Below are 21123 nucleotides of genomic sequence, written 5' to 3'. Positions count from 1 at the left end.
GACTATACATATGCCACGCCACAGGAGAAGAAAACATCGTCGCCAAAAAAGTCAAACATAGAACGTAAAAGGAAGGATTGCGTGGGATTTCCCCCTTTCTGGTCAATGTATCCCTGCCTCTGCTTAATTATTTTTAGGATAAATTTATCCTTCCCTCAAAGTGATCATAGTGCTACTGCATAGTGGCGAGACGGATCACAAAACTTATCACGGATCCGTGGTTTAATTAAAGTCAATTTTATTTTAAAATGATTACTCACTCACTCTTGAGCGTCTGGCTCGAGTGATTTCAATGTAAAGACGCGTTTATGCGCGTCTAGAGGTCCTGCGGCGCGGTGTTTAGCGCGGCAGACGCGAGCCTCATTCTACTCCAGTTTGCGCGAATGAGGCGAATTGCCATAACAGATAATGTATTTTCTATCATTTCACTGTAGCTCAGCATCGCGATGTAAAGTTAACGTTATTGCATGATCACAGTTCATATGTGTGGGGAAAGATAAGCTATTAGAGTAAAAATATTGCGTTAGGCTACTTCAGTTAATAAGAAAAAAGATTTTACACTTCCTGCAAATGCAGTGATGAAGTTGATGTTCTCACGATTTATTTATTAACAATGTTTCAAAAACCACTAGATGGGAGTAATTCCTACTTATTGTCCCTTTAAAGCTAATAATTTATAATAATAATTTATGAAAATCAGAGAATATCATAGGTTTGGGCGGTTGGCGGGTGGATTATTTATTTTTAACAGCGGATTCGAGGGACTCAAAGTGCACCAGATTAATGAATTTATCTTTAAAATGTAAAAAAAAAATATATATTTTTAGGGAGGCATGCCCTCCCCCGGACCCCCCAGAGGTACCGAGCTCCAACCGTAAAAATACTGTGGGAAACACAGTAGGCTATATGATGGTCTACGAAAAAAACACATTTAATTATCTTAATAAAATACATGATCAGGATTTTAGCACCTCCGCCTTATTTTGAGCCAGGAAAAACCCTGATTAGTACATACATTTTGGGTGGAGAAAAGTCTTTGTTAATGTTAGTTAATGCTCAGCTGCAAAAATATGTTCTGAAACACAAAAAGTTAAGTAAATTAAATTATAGTATTATATTAAAATATGTATATTACGTTTTTTTTGGGACCCCCAAGAGCTTTGACAATTTGAACACTGCTCACGCGATACAACACGTAAGAATAATAGTAATTTGACCATCGGGTGCAGATACTTAAATCAGAGAAAATGATTGGTGCGGGTGGATGATTTGTTTTTGGCTGCGGATTCGGGTGACGTCGGAGCTTTACTGGGGAATATCCGATTTGTCTGCTTACATGGCAGACGCAAATGCACATATCTGATTCATTTCCACATATGAGTGAGGCCTGAAACCGATCTGAGAATATCGGAATCCATGTGCTTTTTTCCTGCTTACACGTTCGCCGGTCATATCCGATCTGTGCCACATGAGAGAAAAAAAAAGAAAAAAGAAATCGGGTCCCACTTTATATTAAGTGGCTTTAAGTACTATGTACTTACATAAAAAAATAAGTACAATGTACTTATTGTGTTCATGTTGTATTTGTAAAACACTTTTGCTGCTATTGAGGTATGATACGGGTAAGGTTAGGGACAGGTGTGGTGGTATGGGTAGGTATAAGGGTGGGTTAAGTTGTAAGGGAAGGGTCAACTGTGTAATTACGAATGTAATTACATAAATTAATTACAGCTGTAACTACATGCAGGTATTTTTAAAATATAAGTATTTAAAACATGTAATTAATATATTTAAAACATGTATGTACACAATTAGTCCATTGTATCAAATTGTTAAGTTCAATGTAAGTACATAGTACTTAAAGCCACTTAATATAAAGTGGGACCAAAAATCGTAATTGGGTCACTTGAACTAGGTATGTTTAATTTGCATTGTGAAGACAATGCAGTGTTTTTTTGTACCTTTGATTACTTTAGAAAAAGTCTACTACATAAATTGTATATAGTCCTAACTAGTGCTTGTAGTTTTTCAGGTATGTCCATTTAATTTGTGTCTGTTCCATCGTAGCCTTTTTTGTCCCCATTTTATCACTGATTGTTTACTTGGCTTTAGTAAGCTTGAGTTTTATTGATTTTTTATGTTAGTTTGGCTAGTATTAGTTTTAAAAAAATAATTCAATAGCATCAAAAGTTTGACACCATAACTTTAAGCAAATAATTATATTGTGATGTATAGTGTTATCGTGAAATAAAATGACTCACATCATCATATGATTTTGGTTATATCGCCCACCCATACATATATATATATATATATATATATATATATATATATATATATACACAGTGCTGGTCAGAATTATTTGCCCCCTTGGTAAATATGATCAAAGATGGCTGTAAAACATAAATCTGCATTATTGGGAAAATAATAATGTCATTATTTTGATATTATATTTTAAAAATGTGCAAAAATCTAACTTTTCTTTGAAGTCAAATAATTGAGAGTGGTGGGAAAATCACATTATTAGGTTTCGATTTGTGTTTATCTGTTGGTATTTGATCCAATCCATGATGTCATGTATCTGAACAAGATGTCCAGGACCTCTGGCAGAAAATTAGGCCCACAGAATTAAAGATACCCCACTTTCAATTATTTTACTTTAATGAAAGGTTAGAGTTTTGCTAATTTAAAAAAAGAATAATATCAGAAGGATTAACAATGCAGATTTATTTTTTACAGCCATCTTTGATCCTATTTACCAAGGGGGCAAATAATTCTGACCAGCACTGTATATATCATTTAACATGACCTGTTAACTCTCTTTTTTTTTGCCGCTAGTAATAGTAAAGAAAAAAAAAGCGGATCACAAAAGGCATCCTAAAATTAAAATAGAGGTCTTATGGTCCATATTCCAAATCTTTTGAAACCATCCTAAAGCACTGTGTGATGAATGAAATTTAAAAAGGATAATTCATTGAAAAAAATTCTGCTCTATAAAAGTGTCATACAAGCTTACTTTCATGGCTGATAAGATCTGAAATTTTGTGCACAGATTGTATGGGTGACCTCTATGGTGGTTTTATCACATGTCTCGGACCCATTTACTTTCTGCTAAACATCTCCCTTTGTGTTTCACAAAAGAAAAAAGAAAAGAAAGATCTGGAATTTAATGGAAGTACTTACCTTTGCAAGTTAAGAGCAGTTTTGTCCAGTGGTTTTCCACACAGGTAACTGATTTAGACACTGTCGAGTCAACTGGCTCATATCCACGATTGCACTCAAATGTTACTTTGGATTCATATGGGAAACTATTTTGCGTGCGGAATTCCTCTGTTAAAATGACATTTCCTCCCAAATCAGGTCGGCTACAAGGCCCTGTGGAGATAAACAAGTAATATGAATTACAGCGAGTGGTCTGATGCATAACTCCATTAACAGATCCAGTACTATTTTAGTCATCATCACTAATTTCTGTGACATCACTAGGAGATAAAAGGGTGTGCAAGCATGCAATAATACAATTATTTTAGTCTTACCAATGCACTTTGGTGGTTCAGGGTTCCATCCATTTTCTGTACACACAATATGATAATCTCCCTTCATTTCATAGGCATCCTCACATTTGTAATCTATAAAGTTTTTGAGTTTATAGGGGGGTGATTTTCCACCAATTCTAATTGCGTGTGGAATTTCAGGCTTTGGACACCCGTCTGAAAAAAAAAAAAGAATACAAGTTTATGTACATGAATTGTATGAATCATTAAACATTTTATTCATCAAAAGAAAATAAACTTTTTTTTTATCTCTTGATTGGCATTTTAACCATAACTTACCCATGCATTTTGGCGGATCTGGTTGAAAAGTCCCATTCTCAGAACAATGAAGTGTTGGACTTCCAATAAGACTCAACCCAACGTTACATTTGTAGGACACGACCTCTGAATATTTATAACTGTCTAAAGGCGCCTCTTCAAGCTGTCCATTTACTATGGCTGGAGGTGCCATACATTTCACCACTAAAGAGAAAAAAAATCCTGGTGAATAAATACTTATTTTCAGATGCATTTCAAAGTGAAGAGCACATAATGGTTTAGACTCATCAGGGATGGTTCGAATAAATGTGTGCTTTTCAAGGTCATATTTCATTCAATTTTAAGAAGAAAAAAAAACCTCACCTTCACAGACAGGATCTCTGCCATCCCATACCTGATCTCTGCACCATCTGTCTTTAATCATTCCATCTAACATATATCTGGAAAAAAAAAAGATTAAAAAAAAATTCTTACAGCACATCTAAATCTAAAAACAGCACAAAGAAACTGGCTTTAATGGTTTCACTTACCCTGAGTTACAAACCGCTGTAATTTTGTCGCCAAACGAAATCCCAGTGAAGTCATATCTCCCATTATCAATTTCTGGAGGACTCCCACAGGATTTTTCTGTAAAGTATTAAATATATTATTGACTGCTATAAAGGATTCTTAAGCAATTTAAGGACTTGCTGACCTGTACTGTACATCCTTCACATATCTCAATTAGATTAAAAAAAAACATTCAAAGGCACTTAAGGGAAATATGTTAATCTTAATATGTTGTGTGTTTGTATTATGTACGCATCTACGGTGAAAACAAATTTCCTCTTGAGGGCAAAAAAAAAACTATCCATCTACTCAAAAAAAAAAAGATTGATAGTACATACTTATGCAATTTAATTCCAGACTTGTCCACAGGTTTCTCTCACATTTAACAGATTTAGATGCTCTTGAGTTTTCTGGTTTATAACCAATTTCACACTCAAATGTTACAGTGGATCCATCTGGGAAACTTTGAGTCGTGAGATGAGAATCTGACACGATGGCATTCCTTGATGGAAAAGAAGGCTGTGTACACTGTGCTGTGGAGAAACAAAACATATGCTTTACAGTAATCTGATGCAATACTATTCTATACATCATCCTCACAATTATTAGCACTACTACACCATCTTAGATTTATTTAGGTAACAAATGACTAGATTGTGATTATCTGTTTAAATAAAAGTAATTTAGTATGACTTAAGGAAGATGTGCTGTTGAAATTAAATCACAATGCTTCTTCATATGTTGCTCATACAGATCATTTTAATATTATTTTCTTTTTAAATAGAGCCAAAGGTTACAAGAATTGAAAATGTTTGGCCCCTCTCAAATACTGAACCTAAAGCAGATTTTAGACAACCGTGTTGAGAACGGCAACTTAGTTAATCAAGTGCTGAAGTTGATTACCGTAATAGCACTGTTATTGTTGCAAAATGTATTTAGGTTACATAATTATTTGTGAACTGTAGACAAAAACACATCTGCTGGTTAAGGTCATGATTACATCAGTCCTGACAGCATTATAAGGGCAACAAAGAAGAGCTGGCCTATATGGTATTCTAACGGCCTGAGTTTTTGAACCTGATGACATTGTTGCAGGCCAATATAAAAAAGTAAAATAATTTTGGATTCATGCATCCATTTCATGACCAAAAGCAAATGGAAGTCATGTGTGCGTTTGCCGTGTTTACAGAGAAGAATTCGGTTAATTCTGTGTATAGTAGCAGCATGCTATGACCATCAAGCTTTAGGCTTCAACTTTTCTGTTTGCAAAGCAATATTAGTTGCTAGTATCAACATTATGCTACTAGGTTATACATGCGTGTACGGTTTTGGTCAGTGAATGAACTTGCAATGTGCCCTTTTCTATTATTAGATTACAGTTTTAGATTTACACAATTCTCAGAATGGAAATGGTATCCACCTTTTTTTAACAAACCTACTGGTTTTAAAATATGGATGGCACTTCAGTTATGGAGTCGTGCCACTCAAAAGAAAAGAAACAAATTTCTAATAAGCTTATGCTCCTAATAATCCTCATCTGTCAGTTTGACTGAATGAAATGTAAATTTTCCATCATGCTTTGTTTTCATCCATTAGGACATTGGCATCACAAGAAGAAAAGAGCTCTTTTCAGTTCTCCATGTTCTGATTATTCTATTCTTTTACTTTAGCACTGTAACAATACATAAAAAAAGACTAAAAGACACAGTGCTCTTGTGGTCTGTTCAGCAGATTAAATGAACAATATCCCATGAACAATTCACTGGAATGCACTAAGATCTCTCGCTTTACGTCCGTTTCCTTTTTTCAGACAGATTATTTAAAGCTTTATCCCCCTTTTCACTTCTAATTCCTAACAGCAGTGTTTACAGGAATGTTTCTGAAGCAGGACAATATAATATTTGTTACCTGACAAAAAAAAACGCAGAGCACTTTGAAATATCCGTCCGTGTTTCAATTAATGATGGAACATTTGATAAATATGTATTGTGTTACATAATATAGACTTAAATATTCTTATTTCTTACAGTAATATTTGACCCACAATATTGCTCCACAACTACTTTTGAAAGCCCTTGAGCTTTTGGGGTTTTTCATGGTCTGCTGAAAGTAATTGATCACTTTTATACTTTTCCTTTTGATGTTAAATGGTTGAGAGGCAAGGAGAATAATGTCACCTAATTGTACCAGTTTTAACAAATGAGTTAAGCTTTAAACAAGTTTATTGCCAGTATCTGTTTTTTTACAGTTCTATGAAAGTTACTCCCATAATTTACTCATAGCGCCAGTGTAGGAAAAAGGAGGATATAATCTTGCCCGTTTCTTGGGAAAACAAAAAACTGTTTTGTTCCAAATGACACACTATACACTATGTACTCAACCATGTAGTGTATGAATTTTAAAAGTTTATTTTGTCATTCAACATCGGCATCTGATAGCCCCTCCCCCTCTGCTATGTAATTAAAACTATGATTATGAAATCGCATACTCTTGAGTAGGTACCTATTTTGAATACTGGTAAGTAATTACGTTGATGACCGCTAAAAAAAGAATGCTCTATAGTGTAAAAATGTGTGTAGTATGAATGTCATCGGGACATTAGCCACCATACTACATTAGCCATTTTGTCATTATCAGTGGCCTACCAGCAGCAGTTACGTCTTCACCACCATTCATAAATCCTCTCCCATGGCCTAGGCTAGTGGGATCTCACGGGATAGGCTAGTAAAGTGTCAATCGTATACACACTTCAGAATCTTGCCGGAAGTAGTAGGTCATCCCGGTACTCTTTTATGATTACTGCGAATTTGGACATACTTATTTTGTCACAAACTGTTTTTCACCTACTAGCCTATATAGTAGGGAAGTATGCAGACAATGGGGATTTAAAAATAATAATTATATATCAACTCCATAGCTGATTCCAAGTGATCAAGGGCTTAGGATGTTCAGCCCATTGCAGTTTCCGCCAGTAGTTGGCACTCGTGCAACGTAAGCAATGACGTACATCCGAGTGAACGAGACGGAGGGAAGTTAACGAGTGAAGGGCATGACAATTTTGGACTGGAACCATAGACAGTATATAAATTGGACACAGCAACCCCATAGGTTTCAACGGAGAAAAGTGAAGTCAATTAGAAGCACTCACTTCCTGATGGCTGACCGTACTGCGCAGGCTCAAACTGAGCTTGACGACGTAGATGTGACGTGAGCAACCTGTCTGACAGCTGTAAGTCTTCTAGTAGATGTGCTGAAAGAAATCTGAATCATTCCCTTCCGAATCTCGCAGAGACGGAGAGCGTGAGTATTAGCTGTCCATGAGCTAGCAGCAGGAGCAACTTTAGAGAGGGAGAAGCCCATGAGAGTGATAAAGTTGCTCCTGCTGCTAGCTCATGGACAGCTAATACTCACGCTCTCCGTCTCTGCGAGATTCGGAAGGGAATGATTCAGATTTCTCTCGGCACAGCTACTAGAAGACTTACAACTGTCAGACAGGTTGCTCACGTCACATCTACGTCGTCAAGCTCAGTTTGAGCCTGTGCAGTACGGTCAGCCATCAGGAAGTGAGTGCTTAATTGGCTTCACTTTTCTCCGTTGAAACCTATCCAACGCTGTGTCCATCTTATATATTGTCTATGAGATTAACCATAGATTAACATGGGAGGATTTGAACTTGAAAAACGGTTTACTGACGCCTTTCCACTGTTAAAACAACATTCCTTCTTATGTTCATTCATGTTTATTTGATGCTATAAATTAACTAGAAGGAAGAAATAATCGGTTCACGAGCAGCTTTAACTGATGCTCTACACAGCGATCTGTCAGACACATTAAAGAGCCACAAAACGGTATTTATTGTTTCTATTTCTTAAAAAAAAAAAAACACATTTGAAAGGTGAGACTTTGTTTAATACCTAAAGTAACCTGGTCTGTCAGCGCGTTGTCAGTGTCCTCTCTGATCCGCGATGTATTTTTCACTGCGTGAGAGCGGCGTAGCTTGTCGGGTCAAAGAACACACTAGTACTCGCGCACTGTTTATACTACAAAACAGCATACAGGTCCTTCTCAAAACATTAGCATATTGTGATCAAGTTCATTATTGTCCATAATGTAATGATAATTAAACGTTCATATATTTTAGATTCATTGCACACCAACTGAAATATTTCAGGTCTTTTATTGTTTTAATACTGATGATTTTGGCATACAGCTCATGAAAACCCAAAATTCCTATCTCAAAAAATTAGCATATTTCATCCGACCAATAAAAGAAAAGGGTTTTTCATACAAAAAAAGTCAACCTTCAAATAATTATGTTCACTTATGCACTCAATACTTGGTCGGGAATCCTTTTGCAGAAATGATTTCTTCAATGCGGCGTGGCATGGAGGCAATCAGCCTGTGGCACTGCTGAGGTGTTATGGAGGCCCAGGATGCTTCGATAGCGGCCTTAAGCTCATCCAGAGTGTTGGGTCTTGCGTCTCTCAACTTTCTCTTCATAATATCCCACAGATTCTCTATGGGGTTCAGGTCAGGAGAGTTGGCAGGCCAATTGAACACAGTAATACCATGGTCAGTAAACCATTTACCAGTGGTTTTGGCACTGTGAGCAGGTGCCAGGTCGTGCTGAAAAATGAAATCTTCATCTCCATAAAGCTTTTCAGCAGATGGAAGCATGAAGTGCTCCAAAATCTCCTGATAGCTAGCTGCATTGACCCTGCCCTTGATAAAACACAGTGGACCAATACCAGCAGCTGACATGGCACCCCAAGACCATCACTGACTGTGGGTACTTGACACTGGACTTCAGGCATTTTGGCATTTCCTTCTCCCCAGTCTTCCTCCAGACTCTGGCACCTTGATTTCCGAATGACATGTAAAATTTGCTTTCATCCGAAAAAAGTACTTTGGACCACTGAGCAACAGTCCAGTGCTGCTTCTCTTCGCTGTTTCTGGTTCAAAAGTGGCTTGACCTGGGGAATGCGGCACCTGTAGCCCATTTCCTGCACACGCCTGTGCACGGTGGCTCTGGATGTTTCTACTCCAGACTCAGTCCACTGCTTCCGCAGGTCCCCCAAGGTCTGGAATCAGTCCTTCTCCACAATCTTCCGCAGGGTCCGGTCACCTCTTCTCGTTGTGCAGCGTTTTTTGCCACACTTTTTCCTTCCCACAGACTTCCCACTGAGGTGCCTTGATACAGCACTCTGGGAACAGCCTATTCGTTCAGAAATTTCTTTCTGTCTTACCCTCTTGCTTGAGGGTGTCAATGATGGCCTTCTGGACAGCAGTCAGGTCGGCAGTCTTACCCATGATTGCGGTTTTGAGTAATGAACCAGGCTGGGAGTTTTTAAAAGCCTCAGGAATCTTTTGCAGGTGTTTAGAGTTAATTAGTTGATTCAGATGATTCGTTTAATAGCTCGTGTAGAGAACCTTTTCATGATATGCTAATTTTTTGAGATAGGAATTTGGGGTTTTCATGAGCTGTATGCCAAAATCATCAGTATTAAAACAATAAAAGACCTGAAATATTTCAGTTGGTGTGCAATGAATCTAAAATACATGAAAGTTTAATTTTTATCATTACATTATGGACAATAATGAACTTTATCACAATATGCTAATTTTTTGAGAAGGACCTGTATAATAGTGCATAAGTAACGTTACTCGAAATGGGACGCACGACTGTAAAACCTGAAACTAAATTGTAGTTCACTAATAATCTATATATATATATATAGATAGATAGATAGATAGATAGATAGATAGATAGATAGATAGATAGATAGATAGATAGATAGATAGATAGATAGATAGATAGATACTCACCTCGGACATGTTCACAGATCATAAGATACGCAAGTAGAGCAACATTGAGCCACAACACCTTGCATCCCATCTTGTTAATGTCAACCTTAATCAAGGCCAATGTTATTTGTTTTCTGCACCAAATAAACAAAAAAGACATTTTAGCGTCACCGCGTTAAGAAATGTACTTTTAAAATATGTATTTTTGAATAGTCAAAAGTTAACACTAGCATTCTCTACAACAAAACAGGCACAAAAGATTCACATAAACAAAACTAGTTTCTGTTAGCCTGTTGTTAGCGGCTAGCATTACAATCAAGACAAGTTTGAATTATTAACGTCATATTATTAAACGACAACATGCACATAATTTGAACGAATGCATAAAAATAGGTTTACGTTAGTTATCCAAGTACGCTTCATTCGACTTTATACAGGCTAGCTAATCTTAACACTAAAAGAATGTGTTAGGCAACGCGAGGAAGGGCGTGATGGCCACTGAGCTTCCTTCCTCCTCGGTTCCGTTCACAGTCCATAGCCCAAACCTAACCCGTCACACATAATATAACATCAATATCAATATATATATACTTTTTCTTCTTCTTCATTATAACGTCTTTTCAAACGGTTGTGGTAGATACAGATATAGCTAACGTTACTCGGAGAAGTGAAAATGAATCCTTGTTTCAAGCACCCTTACCTTTAGGTGTTTAGGAGGTTTCTCAATGTTCTGTGTTTGGTATATAAAGCCCGTTTAACTTTCAGGAAATGAGATCAGGGAGAGGGTGGATATCTTACAGTAAGTTCTCATGAAGTAAATTTCCGTCTGATAAAGAGGGCGTTACCGATGTGTCATGAGGGTGGGAACATAAAGCATAGGGTGCCGAAGTAATGACGTCACTTTGTAGGCCAACCCGGAAGTTGGCGGCGCATGGGTTCCCTCGATCGAAAAGCTATGCATTTTCCCCATAGACTTTTGGAAAATCGCCAAAAATAAGATCTGTGTTCAACAAAGAGTTGTGACCCTTACACGTTTTGTCTATCAAGATAATCTTTACAAGTTAATCCAAAATGTATACATTTTGAAGCCTAAATAAAGCCGTCAGATATAAAATGCTAACGGTAGGCTATAAACGGACTACAGCACACCACTGTAGGTGGTCGCGGATCAACGTCATCATCAAGCTTCCTCAAACTTTATTTAAAAAACACTCTCGCTCATTATGATCTGCGCTGTGTATGAACCCTATGGTATGAACACTTATCCACCTTTTCATGAGAAATATTACCCATTCGTTTTTTCACCAAAAATGTTAGAAACTAATTTTGTTTATGCGTGCCTCTCTGAGATTTTTGTTATCTTTTGTTAATGTTTTATTTATTCGTTTATTATTTTGTTAGTTTATATAAACCTTAATATTATTTTCTTTGTAATTACGATTATTATGCCTGATCATTGTGCCCCAAATAAACTTTAATAAAGATGATCTTTCACTGTATTATGTTTGATTATATGTTTGCATACCATTTGCTAATTCGCCAGAAAAAAACGCGCTTTTACCATCTCAGAAGTACTAACGTTAGCTATGGCCGTATCAATTTCCAATCGTATGTCCTTTTTCTTAGACAGAAAGGCCATAGATCGAGGAGAGAACCACTATAAATCTGGACATGTACAGTGCAGCTTAGATGCTGGTTTACTTGTGGTTGCATCTCGGGACAAAACAAAACACCATTGTCGAACAGTAGGCTTGTTTGAGATGAGCAAAATCTGCGCAGAACCGATCACCGGTGATCAGCGCGAGATGCATGCCGGTTAGAAATGTGTCCGAGTGCGGTCCGCCTGGCTCTCATGTCATGCTGACGTATGTCAAAACACTATCGCGAGCGCAAGGCGCAGGTGTCGGATTCTGCAGTTGCGCGCAGTTGCTCTCCACCGACTGCGCTGATCAAAAGCATGATGGGAAACGACTTACTGACGACACAGCTTCATGCTCATTGGTTTAAATAACCATGATGTATTGTTCTCTTTTAAAATGTTTGATTTTAAAACTCTGATATCATGGTTTATGTGTATAAATTATGTGTGAATATTCCCAAAATCTCTGACAGTGCGATCTCTATATGGATTATGTAATTTTTATAAAAATATATATAAAAACACATGTCTGTATTAAAGAACAAAATGATTATAAACACGTATTTGGAATGGGATTAAATAACCAGTGCTTTGGGTGTCTTGTTAATTATATTTGTTTTATTATAAAAGCAACAGATCTTAAATTACATCCAGTTTATTAGCAACACTGTGCACGAGCGTGAATCCTGTGAATCCCGCGATATCCATCTTTGATCTCACAGGTGTCAGATCCACTACGAGAAGAGAGAACTGCCAGGTGTTCTGACGGAACACCATACCCATCAGAATGGGATACCTTCGGTTAATGCGCATGCGCAGCAGTGGAATTAGTGGAATTGCGCATGCGTTAAATTTAAACCATCATTTCAGCATACCAGATTACAAGCGGTAAGTGTTGGTGTATTATATCGCATATTATATACACATTACCTAATTGCATTTGTATTAAACCAGGGGCCATCAAAACAGCATACCCCTTTATAAACTGTATTTTTTATTAATATACCCCTTTATAAACTGTATTTGTATTAAACCAGGGGCCATCAAAACAGCATACCCCTTTATAAACTGTATTTTTATTAATATACCCCTTTATAAACTGTATTTTTATTAAACCAGGGGCCATCAAAGAAGCATACCCTTCACAAACACTGGTATGCAGTTTTGACAAAGTAGGCTAAATTGACAGACCCCGCTATAAAACTCAACTTCCGGTATGCTATTCTGACAAAGTATGCTACATCGACAGAACACCGGCTTGCCTGCGCTTTTTTCACTCCTCCCATCACTTCAGCCGGCTACTCTCGCATACAATTCAGGCGAGGCAAGCCGCATCTCAAACAAGCCTAGTCTCTCCACAGAAATAAAGAACGTGAGGCTGAAACGCGGGTTAGTATTGATGACGTCTAAAGTCCCCGCCAAAGGATGTAGTCCCTTTTAGCAACTTGTTAGCAACCACCGTTTTTAAGTCACAATAAAGTTTAAAAAAAAAATTACAAGCAGGTTATAATTGGTGTGTTTTATGTCATAGATCAAAACGTGAAAATATTTAGAGGCTTTGTTAACCACAGACCTTATTTCAGGCGATTTAGCAAAAGCCCATTCAAAAAACCCATAGACTTTAGGGCGAGGGAACCGGAAGTGCTAAAATGCTAACTCACTTCCTTTGTTTGGCCTACAAAGTGACGTCATAACTTCGGCACTCCATAGGTGTTTCTCAATGTCAAGGATACTTCCTGGGCTTTGAGGCTTTGCTGTGGGGCCTTCAGAACTTCCCCAGTCCCTGCCCTGCTCATTGAAATGGGAGAAATGCCCTTATGGTTAAGACGCATTAAGTTTGGGTTACAGACAGTACTGGGTAAAACTTAGTGGGTGTAATCATACCTTCCCTGCAAGGTGTTTGTTGCAAGAGGTTGCTGGAGCTAATAGATACTATAATTTTTTTGTCATAATAAATCAGTGGGCAGGGAAGATGAACATGGATCAGGGATGTATTGTAGAGCACACAAGTTGGTTACCTATGCCCTATTGGGTGCTGCCTGAACTGAGTATTGAGCTTGCTTTTCTTCGGGAAAAAAATAAGTGGGAGGTGGGACCAAAAATAGAGGAATATCTTAATTCAATTAGTGAGAGCACAATGATTGTTTTTACAGATGGATCTAGAGATCCAGTTAGTGGGAGAGCTGGATTTGGGGTGTATGTGGAGCAGGGTTGGAAATTGGTCGGCGTATCTCTAATGGAAGCTCGGTTCTAACTGCTGAATTAATGGCAATTTTGTGGGCTTTATGGTGGATTGAGGAAGTAAAACCTGTAATTATCTGCTCTGATTCTGCAGCTACTTTAGACATTTTAAAAGTAGGAAAATCTAATGCTCGCCCTGACATTGTTAATGACATTTTGATTGTGTTTTTTAGAATTAGTTTTACTTGTAACATCAGTTTTTGCTGGGTCCCAGACACGCTGGGGTGAGGGGGAATGAGCGGGTGGATAGCATTGCAAAGGAGAGCTTAGGAAGAGAAGTAGATGTCCATGTATTATTAGGGAGAGTGGAACTGAGAGAAAGAATTAAAGAGGGTTTAATAAAAGAATGGCAGAGAGGGTGGGAAAAGGAAATTAGGGGTAGACACTACTTTTCTATTCAACCTGAAGTTAGGAAAAGATGTTCGTGTAACATTTTATTTCGCAGGGACTCCGTTAAAATGTGTAGATTGAGGTTGGGGCTCTGTGGGTTAAATTATTCTCTGTGCATTGTAGGAAAGCATGTTTCTGGCTTGTGTGAATGTGGGAGTCCTGAGACAGTAGAGCATGTTTTCTTGGAATGCAGAGGGTATAGGGCAGAAAGAAATATATTATTTATTAAACTTTCAGGACTTGGAGTAAAGGCTTTTTCTGTTTTATCTTTGTTTGGACACAGTGACGACCATAGACTGATCTCCAAGGCAGTTCTTCAATTCTTGCATGACACAGGACTGTATGTAAGAATTTAGTACAAATTCCGTCCTTCAGATGAGACGTTAAACCGAGGTCCTGACTCTCTGTGGTCATTAAAAATCCCAGGATGTCCTTCGAAAAAGAGTAGGGGCGTAACCCCGACATCCTGGCCAAAATATGCCCCTTGGCCTCTGTCTATCATGGCCTCCTAATCATCCCCATATACTGATTGGCTTCATCACTGTCTCCTCTCCACCAGTAAGCTGGTGTGTGGTGGGCGTTCTGGCGCAATATGGCTGCCGTCGCATCATCCAAGTGGATGCTGCACATTGGTGGTGGTTGAGGAGATTCCCCCCTTCTATGTAAAGCGCTTTGAGGTCTCAGATAAAGCGCTATATAAATGTAACGAATTATTATTATTATTATTACAAACTTTGACCTGTGGAGGGCAGTAATACGCTTTGCAGCGTCTACACTGCCGGAATCTTACAAGAAGAAGAAGAAGGATACTTCCTTTGCAGGACGCGTCCTTCCAAGTCATTTCCTTCAGAGGCTAGGCGAGGATCCTCTTTAGGATGCGAGAGAACACGTAAATGGAACATTCTAGCAAGTGCACGTTGCGTCCGTCAGTGAAACCCCGCGAACTCTAACGCGAAGCGGAGGGGTCTTGAATAAACCTAAAAGGGTTGTATTCGTTTTAAAAACTGGCTCGCTATACATTATCCCGCTTATTACATGTCTGCCTACCTAACAAAATAAATCAATAATTTGAGACAAAATAATTGATTTAAAAAAGAGTTTATTGATTTAAAAATGATTGTATTGCCTGAGTGAACAGAACTGCGTCCATAGCAACATTCTAGCTGTTAAAACACATGCAATGATAAAATATGTGAAATGCTGGTGACGGCAAACAAGCTAACAATTGTTTAAATGACAGGTTAGCCATAACGTAATTTGTATAATTTGTAATATCAATACGGTAGTAATTTGTACTGGCATTTAAACGTTAAACTTTACTTATATGACGGTTATAATAAATGTATGGTAACGTAAATATACTTAAATTTAAACGCATATTTCCCCGTTTTTGCTCCGACTCCGCTAACGTCCGACATTTTGTATTTTTTTTAAAACAAGATAGCAAAGCTGCGCGCATAGGATTGTGGGCGATTTGAGAGCGCGAAGTGCGCGAAGTCTACACATATGCACCCTTTCCTGTATATGGGATATTTTCCGAACGAAGGACTCCGCCCTTGGTTGAAATTCTGAGGATCCTCGACATTGGAACAGTCCTTCGACGGATGTCGATGACGTAGCATCCTCGAAATTCAGGCTTCCGAGGATCCTTCCTTGACATTAAGAAATATCCCTCATATCCCTCCTCGTCTCCTCGCTCCTCCGTCCTCCATCATATGACCCGGAAACCGATCGAGCTCAGCCATCTTGAAGGACATCTCAATTCTCTAATTGCACCGTGAGGAGGCGAGGATCGAGGAGTGAGGAGGCTTCCAGAGGAGCTATGAGCGAGGATACACAGGTGTATCCTATGCGGAAGTGTTTTATTGACTTAACGTGACGCAAGTGTAAATTCTCCTCCCCCTTCACATCGGTCACAATAATTTTATAGCTATAGAGCTGGTAAGTCCCGCCCCCTCCGTAAAACCCCGCTGGACCTCAAAGTTGAAAAACCGTCAATGCAAGTAAATGGGAGAAAATAATTATTTTCTGGTCCCGTTCGAATTGTGCCATGAATGTGAACATATGTTGTCTGTGAATTTTTTATATAATCTTTCGTGTGAAGAATGCTACAATTTAGCGGGTAGAAGTTTGATACGGGTAGACTTTGTGTGAGAACACTTTGTGGACTACAACTCTTCGCTGCTTTCGACGCGTTTGAAACGTCAACACCACTAGCACACGGCTCTAGCTCACGGATCCCGCTAGACATGGCTGTGTCTTTGGTGCACTTCACCGCCTTCTTTCAGGGAGAGGACAAAATCGTTGAGGTTGGCGAAAACGTACTCGGTTACTAACGTAACCTCGGTTCTCTCTAGAGAGAGGAACGAGTACTGCGTTGTCGTAGCAACGCATTGGGGAAAATCCTTTTCCACGAGAATACTGAAGCAAAAAATTATCCTTAATTTTGTATCTATGTAAAACGCTTTGCCACAGCATACAGACCTAGGCGAGACAGCTCGCGCGCCTATTGGCTGCTGTGCGGCAAAAGCTTAAGCCAATCGAGCGAGCCCTTGAGTGACGTCACACCCAATGAGGGCGCTTCGCGCCCTCCCGCGTCACGTCCCGCCGAAACGGGCGTGGCTTAGGGCTATATATTTCGCTCACAGGCTTATGAACTCTGATTTTTAACAGCGAAACAACCAGAGCGCATACACGGCAGGAAACGCAGTACTCGTTCCTCTCTCTAGAGAGAACCGAGGTTACGTTAGTAACCGAGTACGTTCTCTTACGAGAGATACTCTCGTACTGCGTTGTCGTAGCAACGCATTGGGGAACACCCTGTAAGACGCCGTGTGTGCAGTGATCCGACACCATAGACCCAGAGCACTGAGCTGGGGTTCATATAGTACATAATCACCTGTAGGACTCACAGAGAATCCTGAAAGAGGTGGGCTCTAACCACCATCTCTCACAAAAATGACTGCCTTAGCAGATCAGTATAGAATTGACTGCGCTTAGCAGATCAGTACAGAATACACTGCGCATAGCAGATCAGTACGGAATTAACTGCGCTTAGCAGTTTCAGCATAAAAATGCCATAATAGACGACTGAAATGTCAGTCTAACAAATACGGTTATTTAAACCGATAATATCTTGGCCTGTAAGGCGGGTACCTCGAGGTTATAAAACCTGATAAATGTAGACGGTGAGGCCCAGCCTGCCGCCATACAAATATCCTGTAAGGCAATCCCACTCGACCAAGCCCACGAAGAAGCCATACTTCTCGTGGAGTGCGCCCTAACACCCAAAGGGCACTGAATGCCTTTGGATGCGTACGCTAGAGCTATAGCGTCCACTATCCATCTGGATAGGCTCTGTTTCGAAGTGGCCAGTCCCTTGAGACGCCCACTAAACAAAACGAAAAGCTGCTCTGTCTGCCTGAAAGCAGACGAGCGCGACACGTAAGCTCTCAATGCCCTCACCGGGCAGATTAAGTTTTCGTCCATATTATCCCCGATGACCGGAAGGGCAGACAGGGTAATAACCTGCGCCCTAAAGGGTGTGTTTAGGGATTTTGGAACGTAACCATGCTTAGGTTTGAGCACGACTCTGGAGTCATTAAGCCCAAATTCCATGCACGACGCGCTCACTGAGAGCGCGTGTAAGTCCCCAACGCGCTTCACTGAAGCGAGAGCCAGGAGAAACACCGTCTTGAGCGACAAGTGTTTCATATCGATCTCCTGAAGAGGCTCGAAAGGAGGACCCTTCATGGCGTCCAGCACCGTGGAAAGGTCCCAAATGGGAACTGTGGGAGGTCTGGGTGGATTAAGTCTCCTAGCTCCTTTAAGGAACCGAATGACTAAATCGTTCCTTCCTATGGACTGGCCGTGTGCGGTTTCAGAAAAAGCCGCTATAGCCGCCACATATACCTTGAGTGTGGAAGGGGATCTCCCGCTATCCAACATCTCTTGTAAGAAGGACAAAACCTCTGTCACTCCGCAGTCTGGGGGTGACACGCCGCGAGACGTGCACCAGCCAGAAAAAACAGACCATTTAGACGCATAGAGCCGTCGTGTAGACGGAGCTCTAGCTTGTGTGATCGTGTTTAACACTCCCTGAGGGAGGTCAGCGGATACCCGTTGATGGCCCACACATGAAGGGACCATAGCTCCGGGCGAGGATGCCAAATCGAGCCACTCGCTTGAGAGAGTAGATCTCTCCTCAGAGGCACTGGCCACGGGGCGGTGCTGGCTAACTGCATCACAGCTGGGAACCAGGGTTGATTCGACCAGAGCGGCGCTACTAGCAGCACTGAGCATCCTTCCTCCCTGATCCTCTCCACCACCTGGGTCAGGAGGGAGACAGGGGGAAAAGCATATAGGGGGCGGCGTGGCCACTGATGAGCCAGCGCGTCCTTGCTTTTCGAGAAAAATTCTAGACAGTGAGCGTTCTCTGGGGACGCAAAGAGGTCCACTTCTGCTCTGCCGAATTTCCTCCACAACAGTTGTACTGTGTGTGGGTGTAATGACCACTCTCCTGCCGGAACGCGGTTCCTGGACAGTACGTCTGGTCCAACATTCAGGTGCCCCGGCACGTGCGCCGCCCTTAGTGAAAGGAGGTTGCAGCGCGCCCATATCAGGAGGCGTTTGGTCAGCCTGTATAATGACAGGGACCTGAGGCCGCCCTGGCGATTTATGTATGACACCACTGACATGTTGTCTGAACGTATCAGTACATGGCAGCCCATAATCAGGGGACGAAAGCGAGTGAGCGCATTGCACACCGCTAACATCTCGAGGCAGTTTATGTGGAAGAGCTTCTCTCGCTCTGACCAAAGGCCAAACAGCGGTCTGCCCTCGAGCAGCGCTCCCCATCCTGCGTTGGATGCGTCCGTAGACACCACCCTCAGACTCGAGGAAGTCCCTAGGCTTACACCTGACAGGTACCAGTCCTTTGACCTCCATGGTTTCAAAGCTGCAACGCAAGCTTGATTGACCTTGAGGCGAAGCCGACCGGAGGCCCATGCTTTGCATGGCACCCTCCCTTTGAGCCATATCTGCAGCGGGCGCATGCGCAGCAGACCCAGCTGCAGTACTGCAGATGCTGAGGCCATCAGACCTAGCATTTTCTGAAAGCTCTTCAGAGGGAGAACAGCGCCGCAGCGAAATGAGCTGACTGTGCGCTGGATGCGCAGCGCGCGCTGTTGTGACAGCTGCGCTGTCATCGACAGCGAGTTCAGTTCCAGTCCCAGAAAAGAAATATTTTGACTGGGGGACAGCGAACTCTTTTCCCAGTTTACTGTGAGACCGAGACTCTCGAGGTGACTCAGCAGCAGGGCCCTGTGCGCCACTATCTCTGAATGAGATTGGGCTAGAATGAGCCAATCGTCCAAATAGTTCAGCACTCGAACACCCTGCAGTTTGAGGGGAGCGAGTGCTGCGTCCATGCACTTCGTAAACGTACGGGGTGCTAGAGACAAGCCGAACGGCAGGACTTTGTACTGGTATGCCTGGCCCTCGAAGGCGAATCTCAAAAATCGCCTGTGACGTGACGCAATCTGTATTTGAAAATACGCGTCTTTTAGATCTACTGACACGAACCAGTCTCCTTGGCGAACGTGCGCGAGGATTTTTCTGGTCGTTAGCATTCTGAACTGGCGTTTCACAAGCGCTCTGTTCAGTTGCCTCAGATCTAGTATGGGTCTGAGACCCCCGTCTTTCTTGGGTACCAGGAAGTATCTGCTGTAAAGCCCCCCTTCGCTCTGAGCCTGAGATAAAGGTTCGATAGCCCTTTTCCTCAGAAGTTTCTGAATTTCGGCTCGAAGTAGATGTGCTACATTCGAATCTACCGAAGTCTCGACGCGCGCTGCGTGGCGGCGAGGGCGTCTGCGAAACTGTAGCGAATAGCCTTCTTTTATGATGTTTATCACCCATTTTGAAACCCCGGGAAGCTTTTCCCATGCATCTGCACGTGTAGCTAGGGGCTGAGTGAAAAGCGCGCTCTGATCGACTCGCGATACAGCGGCTTTCGTGAGCTGCGACATTTGTAATGTCTCGCTCGCAACATCTGAGGCCGGGGCCGCGCTTATGAAAGCGGGCAGAATGTCCGCGCTCGACCCCTCGACAGCCTTCAGGCGGGAGAGGGAGGGCTGGACGGGCTCCGTAGGAACCGTGATGCTTGTGTGGGAACGCGGGCACTGGGGACCGGGCACGTTTGCCACCTTTATAGCATCGCTCGCCGGAGCGGAGCGCCTGCACGCAGGTTTCGTTTTTACAGAAACCGTGCGATGAGCAGGAGGTAGCATTAGTGGGCACTGGGTAGTGGGCACGTGTGCTACTTTTAACGCGCAATCGAACTGAGTCGATTTTATGTGCGCGGGCCCTGTGTGTGGGGCCGTGTTTGTGTGTAGGGATGTGCACATTACAGCGGGCAGATTTACTACACAAGAAACACCGTCGGCCGTGGCCGGGACACCAGAAAATGCACTCTTTAATGGATTTATCTGGGTAGCCTTGAAAACGGCTGTTGTGTGCAGGCAAGCGGCCAGTGAGACACGCCTGTTGGCTGCAATGATCGCAGGTACAGTCGCTTCGCTTGGGACTGCACGAGCGGTGAGCTTCGGTGAGGGTCCGGCCGCAGCGGGACTTGAACACCGACGCTTCCCTAGCAGTGCTAGGATGTCTTCGGGGGCTCTGGCTTCAACG

The 21123-nt window shown here is 41.4% G+C and overlaps 1 protein-coding gene across 1 annotated transcript in view; it reads right to left on the bottom strand.

Moving 5' to 3' along the window:
• Nucleotides 1-21123, bottom strand: part of LOC306985304 (complement component receptor 1-like protein) — an 88519-nt gene that overhangs the window by 12714 nt on the left and 54682 nt on the right. The window contains exons 9-14 of the mRNA XM_079587394.1: nucleotides 4700-4894; nucleotides 4343-4439; nucleotides 4176-4252; nucleotides 3834-4016; nucleotides 3537-3710; nucleotides 3184-3375 (exon numbers count right to left, since the gene is read on the bottom strand). Coding sequence (XP_079443520.1) covers nucleotides 3184-3375; nucleotides 3537-3710; nucleotides 3834-4016; nucleotides 4176-4252; nucleotides 4343-4439; nucleotides 4700-4894 — 918 coding nt within the window. The remainder of the gene's footprint in view (nucleotides 1-3183; nucleotides 3376-3536; nucleotides 3711-3833; nucleotides 4017-4175; nucleotides 4253-4342; nucleotides 4440-4699; nucleotides 4895-21123) is intronic.

This window comes from Phoxinus phoxinus, assembly GCF_949152265.1.
Source record: "Phoxinus phoxinus genome assembly, chromosome: 18".
NCBI lineage: Eukaryota > Metazoa > Chordata > Actinopteri > Cypriniformes > Leuciscidae > Phoxinus > Phoxinus phoxinus.
This window is presented reverse-complemented; position numbering and strand designations above follow the sequence as displayed.